The 12,991-nt window shown below is 45.9% G+C and overlaps 1 protein-coding gene across 1 annotated transcript in view; it reads left to right on the top strand.

The window, feature by feature from the left end:
* Nucleotides 1–12,991, top strand: part of LOC149359160 (protein FAM107B) — a 187,927-nt gene that overhangs the window by 41,249 nt on the left and 133,687 nt on the right. Inside the window, exon 2 of the mRNA XM_089571405.1 lies at nucleotides 996–1,068. Coding sequence (XP_089427531.1) covers nucleotides 1,003–1,068 — 66 coding nt within the window. The 5' untranslated portion in view covers nucleotides 996–1,002. The remainder of the gene's footprint in view (nucleotides 1–995; nucleotides 1,069–12,991) is intronic.

The following is a 12,991-nucleotide window of genomic DNA, read 5'->3' as shown; positions in this document are numbered from 1 at the left end:
TGAAAGAAAACGCGTTTTAAACTGGTCTGACTGTTATCCGTCACTGTCCGCTCGTTCTGATAACGCAGTGTTTAAAAATGCCTAATACCACCTGTGCCTAGGCCACCTATACCTAGAGGCATAAGTTCGTTACAATGCACCTTTATGACTCCGAGCGGCCGTTGTATGAACCTGTTTGTGCGCCCATAAAAACCTCCCGAGAGCTTTCGCACCTCTTCGGTGAAATGCTCGGCCATGTGCGACGTCATTTTTCGTTAGAACACATCTGAAAGACAGCTTCCATTCTGAATTTACTATCGATAATCATGGTTAGTTTAGTTTTAGCACATCAGTTAAACCCAGCGTGAAAGTGCCGCGGTAGCTTAGTTGTTTGGTGAGCTCTTTGTCAAAACTTTTACCAAGGAGCCCGTCACGCCAATTATTGCGCGTAATAATTTATTTATTCTTACTGAATAATGAAGGGAAGACGTATTACTTTCTCTAGAGACAGCATGTGCATCTCCAGCAATTTTCACGCGCTGCTAATTCATGTTTCTTTGACAGGTGTCCCAAGTCACTTCGATGACTTAGGCTTTTTCGCACTAGTTTTATTAATTAAAGAAGATGTTGTAGCCTTCATGAAGCTTGTAGCCATATTGGCCACTAAACTAAAACTAATGTAGTATAAAATTCCAAAAAGAAATTCGCTCTGCTTTGTCACAATGTAGCAGTGCAGAAACGCGCCTCGAACATGGACAAGCCAGAGAAGGCATTCCATATTTTGCACAGGGCAGTCGAATGCTGCCACAGTAGACCTTAAATTCTTTAGTCGAACTTTGTGCAACTTGTCCTGAAGTGGTGCCTAGAGCTTGAAACGTGACCTGCACTGAGAGGTGCCATAAGGCCATTGATATAGGCCAGGCGAATTGGTGGATATGTCTAGGTATCTGTATGGATTTTGTGTTCCGGTTTTCTCGTTTATTGACATCATTGTATGTTGTTTTTTTTCCTCACAGATTCGCCATGACTTTGGTGCACAGAGGCTACGTGCAAGTGCTGCCGGCCGGCACCTCCACCACCAAGCTCCAGGTACGTCGGCAAGTTACCATACCATCAATGGGATTTTCTAGACTTTCAAAGTGCCTGTGTTGACTACCACTCTGGGTATGCGATATGACTCCCGCGTGCACATTATATAAAGCAAACTGCATCATCCATAGACCAAATATCGTGGACCTTTCTAGAGGCTTACAGGTATCTCGCATGTGTTCCTCCTTTGTCCTCGCCTCTCGCGCAAGTACGCTTGTCCAGGGGTGAACTAGCTAGCTCAGATCATACTAATCCTTGAATCGCGTCTGTGAAGCACGTCCTCGTGTGTTGTGACGATTATGGTTCCTCGATTCTATTCTGCTGCCTAGCAGAGGGAAAACTCGCATTCATGCTCTCCCATCATTCACCGCGGAACGGCTGCTCCCAGTGATAACAGCGGCACGGCGACTCCTGATCCAGTGACGTTAAACGGAGGGTGTGACTGAGTGCCGTAGTCTCCTAACCGAACTTTTTTTTTTTTTGCAATTGCCCAGTCGGTCTCTCCACGTTGCACATAGTCTAGCTGATGGCCACGCTGCCCTCCAGATGAACAGAAACGAGATGCTCAACTCTCACCTTTCGTCACAATCGTGGGATGTCGTCACGAGAATCTACTACGCCAAAAAAGGAGGCAGGAGAGGGAGGGGGGATGCGTGAGTACTCCCTGCTTTGAAAATTGGCTGTTCCACATCAGATGAGCACGTAGTCTTGCTGTCAAGCGGGATCAACAGTCTGCGAAAAGTCGCTTGAGACCCGTTCTGGCATCACCAGAGGAGCCTGTCGGCGCCATCTTCAAGTACGAAAGAAAAATTCTGCACAGTCAGCATTTGTCAGACTAGTGGCATTCGGTAAGTACGCGCTCAAAGAGAGGGCGCTGATGTCTACGCTTTGCGGGCCGGAATAAATTACAGCTATAATCTGATTCCATTACACTGACTGTTCTTGTCCTCCGCGCAATCATTTTAGCTGAAATCGCACACTGGTAGTGATAGGTGAAAAGAGTGAAATAAAAATTGGAAGGGACACTTAAGCTCTGCCTTAAGGGTATGACGCGATAGCATTAATGGGTTAATTTCCATACATGAAGAATTGCTCATTGTCTACTTTCCATTCATAGATCGCTCGGAGCCCTCATACCACTCCTGGCTCAGTGGTGCAGCGGTTAAGCGATGCGCCACTGCCCACCGGTGGGCCTTGTGCAAATCAGGTTGCTCTTCCCGGGAGATCAGTCATTAATTGAACTGGCACCTGCCATGGTGAGCAGGTTGTCATGAATTCGCAAGGTCACGTGACCTACGAGACCCACCTGCCTCCAAGGTTGCTGCTCTGGGTATTTTTCCTAGATTTTTATGCTCTCGGTCGACGGCGCCGAACGACGCCGGATTTTCTGCAACACGCGCTCCTCAACGCAATCGCGTTGAAACTAAATAATCAGTGTCGCAGTAATATAAACCTGCACCTGGGTGGTTTTCTCGAGCAAATAGGAGAGTGTCACACTCAGTGCTATGATATGCCTCCGTCTGGCACGCATGTTTATTAAATATGGTAACAGTAGTAGCCGGCAATTGTTCTTAGCTATAATTTACATTGATACGTTAGCCCAGGAATAACTTGTAGAGACTTGCGCACTTTCTCTGTGTTCGTCACTCACAGCTGTACCATGCCTAGTTCAAGATCAAAGTCTCTATCACGGATATATCGATCGAATCAATCAATCAGTCAGTCAATCAATCAATTGATCTATCATATGTGCCTATCGCGCAGAATAGACAAAATTATGAGTTCCACTTGGTAGGTCTGGACACAGTAACATAACTCAAGCATTTCTTAGAGCCGGAGACTATACCGAGCTTTTCAATCCCATACTGGACACTGGAGCTTCATAATGTCGCGCGTAGAAAAAACAAAGTGGATTATGTCTTTTCTCTCATCCACGTTTCTTTTCGCGCCACAAATTATGAAGTTTGACCGGAACTAAACTGCCCAAGCTCGCAGCACTAACTGGACACTGAATTTCACAAAGCTTTCCTAAGGCTTAAAATTCTGTATCGGGTAAAGACCGCGAGCTGAATGCGCTGCGCTCACAAATTACCTCTTAAAGAATGTCCACTAGTTTAAAGGAAAACAGAGATATTCGCTGGCTTTTAGGGATTATAATTGCGCTCCGAGCCAGCATGCGTTGTTAAGAGGAAAGACGCGGGATATTTCCGTGTCAGAAATCCTCTCCTGTGCGACCTAACTTTAAACTTCCAGCACACCAACAAAAAACAAAAACTCTAAGCTTCCTAGCTTGTGAGCTAGGTGATAAAAAAAAAAAAAGCGGCGTTACTAAAGATAACGAATGTGGTTTGACCTGGTTTTACAAGGCGTTTACTAAAGCGCCCGCTTACTTGGGGGACAAAGCAACCATGCAAAAGATTAGCACAAACTAACTCGCTTAACAATAAGTTAGCCTCCTGTCATCGGCCTTTTTTCTTTTACGTGCGTGCACACAAACGCGAACGAAAGCCCCCATGCTGCAACTTTTTGTTCTCTACTTTTTTTTTAGGTGGCATAAATTGTACTACACAGCCACGCGGAGAAAGCTGCGCGCCCCCATGTGGAACTTTGCCTAAACGAGTCTAACGAGAATCAACCATCTGTTTCGTTGGAAAGAAAAGAAAGCAGAAGAAACCGTACGCTACGCAGCCGCGCCGACCGTGGTTACTAAAGGCCCGTCGCGAAACATGTCTTATCATAAGCTCGTTGTGACTTTTCCCGTACGAGCCAGACGTTTCGCGCGCATTGCCGCGTAGCGTCGAAAGCAGCAACCGGTCCGTATGCATATGAAATAAGTGTGCGCATAGCGGAGCGGCGTAGCGGTCGCCAGCTCGTGGGGGACCGGCCCGTGCGGCGGCGGGCAGTTCAGTGACCCGCGCTTGAAACGCATCCGCGAGATTGGCTTCCGCCACTGCACTGATGCGTGCAGGAAAAGCTGCCGACGTGGCGCGGTGACACTCCGGGCTCGCATCGAGGCCGTTGCTTTCTTCTTACTCTTTGTTGTTGTTGTTGTTGTTGTTTGGCGTTGTTTGTGTTGTCGAAGAATGCGCGTATTGAAGTTGGAAAGTATGCTGGTTTGGTGGCACTGCCCGCCCTCTCTGGATTGTATTGAACGAGTGCGTGTGTGTAAGAGGCGGAGTGAAAGGTGAGGACCAAAAAGAAAAGAGCGAAGAGCCGCTATCACGGAATCCCGATAGGTGTGCGGAAAAGGTTCAATGAAGTTTGTTTGTTATTGGTGAATGAAGTTCACCTTACGGTTTTGTTCACATATATTTTGAAGGAATTGACCGCTTTACTTTCCCTTTTGTACCTGTACATCTCCCTTTTTTACATTTTTAAATGGTCACGACTGCTCAAAATCTCTTAGCTGTATCTTTTTCTCTCAGTTTCACTTTATTCTGCCGTAGCTTCACGAAATATTGATGATATAAAGCTTATGAGATTTCAGGAACGGGGTATCCCTCTATCGCGTAAATAAAGCTGGATGTTCCGATACCGCGTGACCCCTGGTGTTTTCGTTATCCTGCGGGTGTCGCTGTCATATCGGTACTCGTGTCTGCAATTTGTCTGGACTCTTGTTATCATTCATTCTTCGTTCGCCGGTCGAGAATTACCGTGCCTCGGCGGGTGTAAGCCGAGGACTTTGACCGTTCGCTGACCGTTCGTCCTTTCTTTTGGTGTTTTGCAATTTTTAGAATCTTTGAAGACGTCTGTTCTTTAGGAATGATCTCCAATTTTTTCACTTGACGCCAGGCGCTATATCTTCAGATTTCATCCCCAGGCTTCATCCCCACGTTATTGTTGGTCATGTCTTTTCCGGGTTGTTGTTGGTCATCTGCTTTCTTTTTTCACACGGTTTTATCACTTAGTCGTTCGATTCCTGCTCTTTTTTTCGCTTTGACCATGCCTTCCATAATTCGTTGGTGTAGACTTGTCATGCCCCAGTGCCTTGTTTTTTTTTTTTTGCTTTGGTTGTTGTTATAAGGGAGTAATTACTCATTGACGTCCACCCAATCATTGTTTCTGCTGGCCAGAAAGGATGTTGGCATCCAAAGCTTTGTTTAGGTTAGATTCCGTAGTAATCAGCGATACTGTGTTTCCAGTGTTCGCATGAATTGCCGATTGATATGTTCAACGTTGATGCACTTATTAATACGGCTTGCTTGTAGTAAAAAAAGGCAGGCTTGTTGCAATAAACCCCTGTTGCAAGTTAGCGTCAGTCCTGTCTTTCGTGTGCCTTCCGTGTCCTCGTTTCTTGCGCCATTACCAGTTGTTGTTTTTTTCTTTCAACATGAACCAACTCGCCCAAACTAGAGTTTTACTAGAGATATCTAAGGTCGCAGCGAGTCCTAGTGGTGTGCGAATAATACTCTTTCAAAACCAAATCGAATACGGATAGTGTAGCTCTGCTTTCATATCGAATACGAATAATAAGAGCTAACATCGAATACGAATCACATCGAATACGAATAATGCGAGCTAACATCGAATTCGAATCGAATGGTGAAACAACCTAATCGAATACGAATCGAATGTCTTTACGAATATGCGCACAAGTGTACAATATTTGTAAAAAGGAATTATCGTGCGAAACTGCGAAACGATAGCGGCCCCGCAGCCGTACGGCGCTGTAACTTATGCAGTTATAGCTATACCTGTCAAAAGACGCAAAGAACTTCTCTACTAGGGCTACGCAACACAAGTTCACTATGCTAACCTTATGACCGTAATGTCTCATGGATAGGAAAATTACCATTTTCTTCTGATGACGAAAGAACAAAAAAAAATCTAGCGCCACTTCTCAGTAGATATGAGAGGGCATGAGCATGGGCCAATTATTGAGGCCGTATATGCGCATTATGAACGTCGCCACACAGAACAGTCTGTGCCGTGAAGCTGAACCCTCAATTTCACGCGAACCGATCGCGACAGCATGCTGTGCGGCGTCGGAGTGGATGCTCTTTCTGAAACCGTCGTCGAAGAAAACTGAAGCATGTCTTATTCGAACTTCGTGCCCATTTTTAAGCGATGGCGTTTACACTTTCGGTCCTGGTGGAGTCAATAGACACCACAAAACAAATATTTCGCTCGCGCCTCAGTAGCAGAAGGAAATGCCATTAATTCTTAGTAGTATAGCTCCCCTGGGATCCCTGTTTCTGTCGGCGTCTCTGTTCACGCATTTCTATTGAGCTGCGTGGTCAAAGGAAGAAGAAGCAGCAGCACCGTAGGCTAAATCCATATAAAATTCCACCGAATGTCCAAAAAGCGTATTTTAATTGATTCCTGGAATATCTAATTTGTTTATTAATTAATTTTTTAACAATTCATACATTTTTTTTTAATTTCAAACATTCACTATTTTACTTCGCTTTTTTCCCGCTTTTTTTTTTCTCCCCCCCCCCCCCCCCCCTTGGCATTCACCGCCGTACCTTGGCCAATCCCCCCGCGTGGGTATGTGCCATTTTTATATGGTGAAGAAGAAGAAGAAGAAGTAGGCACTGTATCCGCTATGCACCAATCCCCCGTCATGGGTATGTGCCATGCCACCATGCCACCAAGGCAACAACAACAACAACCCTGGCTAATCTTTCCAACAGTTCCCCGCCTGTGTCTTGGCCACTCCCCCGTAGTGGGTATGTGCCATTTTACTTGAGGCCAACCAACCAACCAACCAATCCCCCGCCGTGGGTATGTGCCATTAAGCCTGAGGACATCATCATCACCATCATTGGGTGAAGAAGCCGAGGTGTAGCAAATTTCTGGATTTATACATCACTACCGATTCTTTCTTTCTCGCTCAGATTCTTAAATGTTTTGTGAAACGCCTATCCAAGCTCGTATCCACGTCGTAAATTGTATTCAATGCGTAGACTGTGCTGCAACATGTTTTCGGCTGTGCGATTTTGACACCACCAGGGCTCGACGGCTGCCAGTCGTGGCCATTGAGTGATGATAGGCGGTGAACTGATGGAAAGAGGAGCATTTTTAGAGGAAAGGGGGTAGTAATAGGGTATAGGCAAAGTATTCTAGGAGGCTTTGGTATAGGCTGCTCCCTTTCCTCTAAACTTCCATCTGCTCCGTCCCGCGGCACTGCCTGCTCACCGTCGTCTTCTACGCAGCACAAATCCGTGTTTTCGCTCCGATTCGAATGCAGTAAACATTCTTTGTAGTTTTTTTTTTTTACTGCTGACATGAATATTCCTTTCGGAAAATAGACGACATCTTAATATTAGCCTTTTATTGAACTGGAAAATGGACAATTTCGCTATCGCAGACGGCGAAGGATGGGATCTAGCCTGGAAATTACAATGCGGATGTCAGTGAACAGCAACCGGAGCAAAGTAACAGTGAGAATAAATTGACGCCGGATCTCGCGCTTTTATTCCTTTTTTTTTTCTACCACTCTCCTCCTGCTGTGAGCATCGGCCGTGAGCTGCAAGAAGCGACCGGGTCACACACACTGCAACACGCGCACCACCGCTCGTGCAGGACGGATGGCGAACCCTCGACGCTGGGAGCGATGCAGCAGTGTGTTTGGCTACTTTTTCTTGAGAACGCGTATTCGATGGGCTCATAAACAGCCTCTACTTTTTCCTCGGCCGAGAGATATCCGCGCTGCATAAGATAATGGTTGAGAGGGAATTTCCGGTCGCCTTTACAGAACAACATTTGGTCAAGACGCATACACGACTGATTATATACCAGTTTATGCATTCTTCTAGAGTAGAATAACTTTTGCAAGAATACAAAGCTTCGGGCTCGGTGCTTGCCTAGCCTTTTCCAAACAGCCCAAATAACGTCGTTGTTTACCCGGAAGCGAATCGTTCACATTTCTGTCTTTCCGGTCGTTCTCCCGCGTATTGCGGCGGAGCGCGTCTTCACCTCTGCAGGCTCACCGGCCTGGTCATTGCTGCTGTACCAGCGTGGGGCTCAGATAGATTCGACATGCCTTTTTCCCATAGCTGTGGTATAGAATGTAAAAATTTAAGTGATGGACATCCTGTTTGCCGGTAAAAAAGAGATAGTATAACAAATTTCCTACTGATGAACAGCGCAAGGGACAAGGACGCGTAAAAGAACGGGATACACACAGCGCTGATGCATCATTTGTTGGGGTGGGGAGACGTCAGAATGGGCTAACTTCTCTTTACAACTCCGCGGAAGTCGCGAATGCTGAGCTCCATGCACACGTGCGAAGCGGCTTTGCGGGCATACTTTGGACGTAACTTTATTTACGGGCCTACAGCGACATCCGCCATACCTTTATTGAAAATTGACCGTAACGTCGGGCCATGGCACTTCGTTAAAAAACCCTGAGCCAGGCACGAGGGGAGGAAAGAATTCATAATGAAATATAATTGGATCAAGATCATTATATTCTAATTATCCTGGCCGGGATGAGCATCTGCTCATGCACGCTCGCGCACAGCGACGCTGCACTGCAGAGGAAACCAGCGCTTCTGTGTGGTTTCCCCAAGGATCCGACAGGCGGCGTCACAAGACAAGCGTTGCGTCCGCTTGCGCCGCCTGCCCGGTCTCGCTCTGCGCAGTTGGGTCTTCGGCGGCGGCACGGAGCCATGCACGGAGCAGGCTAGCCGGAGCGGCGTCGCGCTCACATGGAGACCAGGCATTGATGTAAAATATGGCTATTCCGTTTTCCTGTCGTCTGAATGAGAATTTTCCCCGGTTCCAGACCGTGTATAGCACGTGACTCGTGAAATAGCCTACTGCCGCTTTATTCTTCGTGCGCTAAAAGTGAGATCGGCAGCAGTATATCCGTTTTTCATGGGTGTGCAAATATTGACATTTTCGAATATGAATGTGAAAAAAAAAAAAAACTGTCTTCGAATATCGAATAGAGTGCCTGGTCAGTATAAAAAAAGATACAAGGAGAGATAAATGGACAAACGTTTCTGTCCCCATCTTGTTTTCACTACAGTTTATGACCTTTGTAAATGAAATTAACCAAAACTAGATTGACTCAGAAACTTTAAAAAAACTAACATGACGTCCACAGAAATCTTTTCCGCATTATTAGACAGCTTAAAAGTATGCAGCCTGTATAGTGTTCATCCAGAATAAGAGACAAATTGAAATCCGGGAATTGACAGATGACTTGCAACTGAAAATAACAATGTAGTTAAAAAGTCCTTAATTCGAACTTCAATGGACCAAAAGAAATACCCCAGTCACCCGAAGGTCGAGTTATCAAACGCCCTCCCACCCCCCGCAAAAGAAAAAAATAGAAAATACTGCAGAAATAGCGGTGAAGCCTTGTAGGAGGCTCCATCTCACAAGCAGCGAACAGCCCATGCCCATAACGCGCAGTTTCGACACGCTGTAAGAACAGCACGTGCGTAGTTAAGCCAGGGAAACACACGGTGGCGTCGGAACGGCGAGACTTCTTAAACAAAACAAAACAAAAAAAGACCAGCGACACACCAGTCGGCGTCCGAAAGCGGCATGCAGCTGGGCTCTGCCAGTACTCGCCGTCGCCACGGGCTAGCGGCGAAGCTCAGAAACCTAAACTACGCGGTCAGGTTACTTTTTGGCCTAGCGACAAATGCCCACCTCGTCACGTCTGCGTTTGCGATGCACAGGCTACAATGCACCATGTAGCAGGTGGGATTGTTGCATGAAGCTTGTCCTGCCGGTGACACCTCGATTAGGCCCCTCCGTCAGGAGCCCCATACAGTATTCCGCAAGTGGGCTTTCCCGCATACCACAGTTAACCAAAACGATATGGCTAAACTAGGACGGCTGCTGAGGTTGCCCGGCCTTCTTTAAAGCTTTAACTAGTAGCCATTTATAAAATTCCTTTCCTCTCAGGTAGAACGAAGAAATTTTTTATACCCTCTACACCACTATGTTTCGTTACATGTTAGCTAAAATCTGCAAAAAAAAAAGAACCTTCCTTTACCTTGAGCTTTGCGCATGATAGCCTTAGCAGCTTATGCATCATTAAACCCAACACAACACAGCGATATGGCTAAACTCACCCCAAAGGAGTTGTGAAGGCGGCAAGAGTAGTGTTATATGGGTATGGGCAGTAAGCATGAAATGCACTGTGGAAAAATCAAATAAAAAAACGCACTCTTTCGCTCTGTGATTGTTCGAAGCGAGTAACCGGTCACCTTGTTTTCATCAAGTGTGGCATGCGGTAAGGCCCTCTATAGGAATTTCGCATGCGGTATAAGCTTAGAAGCGTCTGAGTGTGGCCGGCCCACGCTCTGAAGCACAGACGAGAGAGTGAAGAGGAGGCCTTGTGTTGTTTTCCTTACACTCCAAGCTCAATCTGCTGATAATTTTCCCGCATATTGTGGATTTGGCACGGTCGGGTTTATTGAAAGTTTGTTGCATTCAGTCGCTGTAGAATATTCGAAAAATATTCGAAAATCTATTTCTCGAATCGAATATGAACCGAATAACAAACATATTGGATTCCTGTTCGCGAATCCGAATGTTCGCACATCGCTATTGTCTTTATTAAAACGTAGGATGTCGTTTGCCATGTACATTTCTTTCTTTATGTAGCTCCTCTAATTTTTTTTCCCAGAAGGTCTAATTTGTCTTGCTGGCCCATTCGACTCAGCCGCCTAAGCCTGACTATAACTCTTATTATTTTTTTTTATACAGGGGACTCGTAAGGTCGCGTTATTTATTCCCCGTAAGTTAGGCTTAGTCATGCTTTTTTTAGCACTAAGTTCGATGCTTCTGCATGCATGTGGGCTTAAGACTCCTTCGAGCAAACCTCACAATCTTTTTGCGGCAAAAAATACAGCAAGGACCATGTTAACGCAGCGAGGTATCAAACGAGATCGAGATCGGTTACTACTCGGTTTTGGCCTCTTGATTTTGGCTGTGTCATATGATGGGATATCAGTTTCTTACCTATACGTCTCCTTTAGATTCAATTAAACGCTCTCTGTTAACAGGCTTATAATTTGAGTGAGAAAAAATTTTGTGAACGCACGTACTCACTCACAAATATTCCATGAAAGATTCTTAGCACTAACATGCTGGCCTTTTAAGAGAAGTTTATTTGAGCCAAGGAGCATAAAAGGGACAGCCGTCCCTCTACAAAACAGAAAAACACATTATTTTCTGCGTGTGTTCTGTGGACGTCCACGGCAGCTGGTCGTCTGGTCTAGAATTTCACCCTACCCACGTGTTGGTAAAGCTTCAATTTGTCTCAGTCGTATATCGGCGAAGGAAACAACCTTGTTTTTCCTCTGGCACCTAATCCCGCGTACGCAAGCACAAATTTGTTTATGTTGTAGTGCAGGACTTCTTCCAAGGCGCTGCGGCGAGAACGGCTAGCGGTACAGTCCCGGTACCGACCAGAGGCAGCGATCAGTCCAGCACACGCACGAGCATCGGCACGGTTTTCACTTGTCGTCGTCTACCTCAAGCGCCAGCCGCCGAGGGTTCGGAAGCCGAAGGCCTGTCTTACAATGTAATGCTAAACAGTTTGGTTTGGTTTTGTGGGGTTTAACGTCCCAAAGCGACTAAGGCTATGAGAGACGCCGTAGTGAAGGGCTCCGGAAATTTCGACCACCTGGGGTTCTTTAACGTGCACTGACATCGCACAGTACACGGGCCTCAAGAATTTCTCCTCCAAAGAAATTCTAGCCGCCGCGGCCGGGATCGAACCCGCGTCTTTTGGGTCAGCAGCCGAGCACCATAGCCACTTAGCCACCGCGGCGGCGTAATGCTAAACAATGTTTACTGGTTTCATGCGGATCTTCTTTATTTGCAAAAAACAAATTTCCTTCTTTTATTTCAGTATTCAGTCGTTGTTTTAGAATAGGTGGTCTGTTTTTAAAGAAATTAAGTGTTTTTCTTTTAACATTTGTCGGAAGCTTCTAGACGTAAAATGGCAACTCCTGGAGTTTTTTAAACGTTTTGAGTTTATAATCGCATAACAATTTTCAGAGTCCCTTCTCTCCGACACAAAAAAATAAACGCTTTTCATAATACTAATTAGAAATATTTTGAAACAGCAGAAACCGGGAAACCGAAACTGGGTTTTGACCAAACTACGATGTCACGACATACCAACTTATGACGTCATGGGCACTGTCCCTAAACTTACCGTGTGCGTCTAAACTGGCAACTGTAGGCGACAGCTTCGGTCAATATTTCCCTGAAGTAAGCCGCCGCGTTGGTTCAGGGGCTATGGCGCTCGGCTACTGACCCGAAGGACGCAGGTTCGATCCCGTCATTTCGATGGAGGCGTAATGCTAGAGGTCCATGTAGTATGCGATGTCGATGCACGTTAAAGAGCCCCAAGTGGTCGAAAGTAACCGCAGCCCTCCACTACGGCGTCGCTCATAGCCCGAGTCGCTCTGCGACGTTAAACCCCGTAAAAGAAAAACGAAAAAGAAAAGTATTTGTCTGAAGTAACCAAAAACAAACACGAAATTTTGTCCTTCTGCAAACACGGAACGAATATCAACGACGTTGTCAAACTGTAACGTCACACATGCAAGTTGCCCTCAGAAATTTCTGCTATTGAGACCACGAAATGGGAAACTTTAAGATTCCTTTTCGCTTTTTCGCTACAACAAGACATCGTCCAGCTGCGAGGTTTGGAGCAAATGTCCAGAAAGCTGCACAGAATTTACCCTGACAGTTTCAGTAAAATCTATGGAGACACGAAAAACGCCGGAGTTGCCCTTAAGAAGCTATTTTGCATCCATAATGCATGAATGTTCGTTAGAACAAAATTATGTCCGTTGTACGCACATATGTGGACAACGAACAACTGTGTGCTCTGTAAATCGATGTTTCGCGACATCTCTCCGAAAGCAAGAGTTCCGAGGAAAACGCCTACAGTTTATTGACATCGTCGTTCATGAACACTGGTACAGAACTCGCGGAA

The sequence above is a fragment of the Amblyomma mixtum genome, chromosome 2 (assembly GCF_055824585.1).
Source record: "Amblyomma mixtum isolate Tamu chromosome 2, ASM5582458v1, whole genome shotgun sequence".
Taxonomy (NCBI): Eukaryota; Metazoa; Arthropoda; class Arachnida; order Ixodida; family Ixodidae; genus Amblyomma; species Amblyomma mixtum.
Note: the sequence above shows the minus strand (reverse complement) of the source record. Positions and strands in the feature narration are given on the sequence as shown.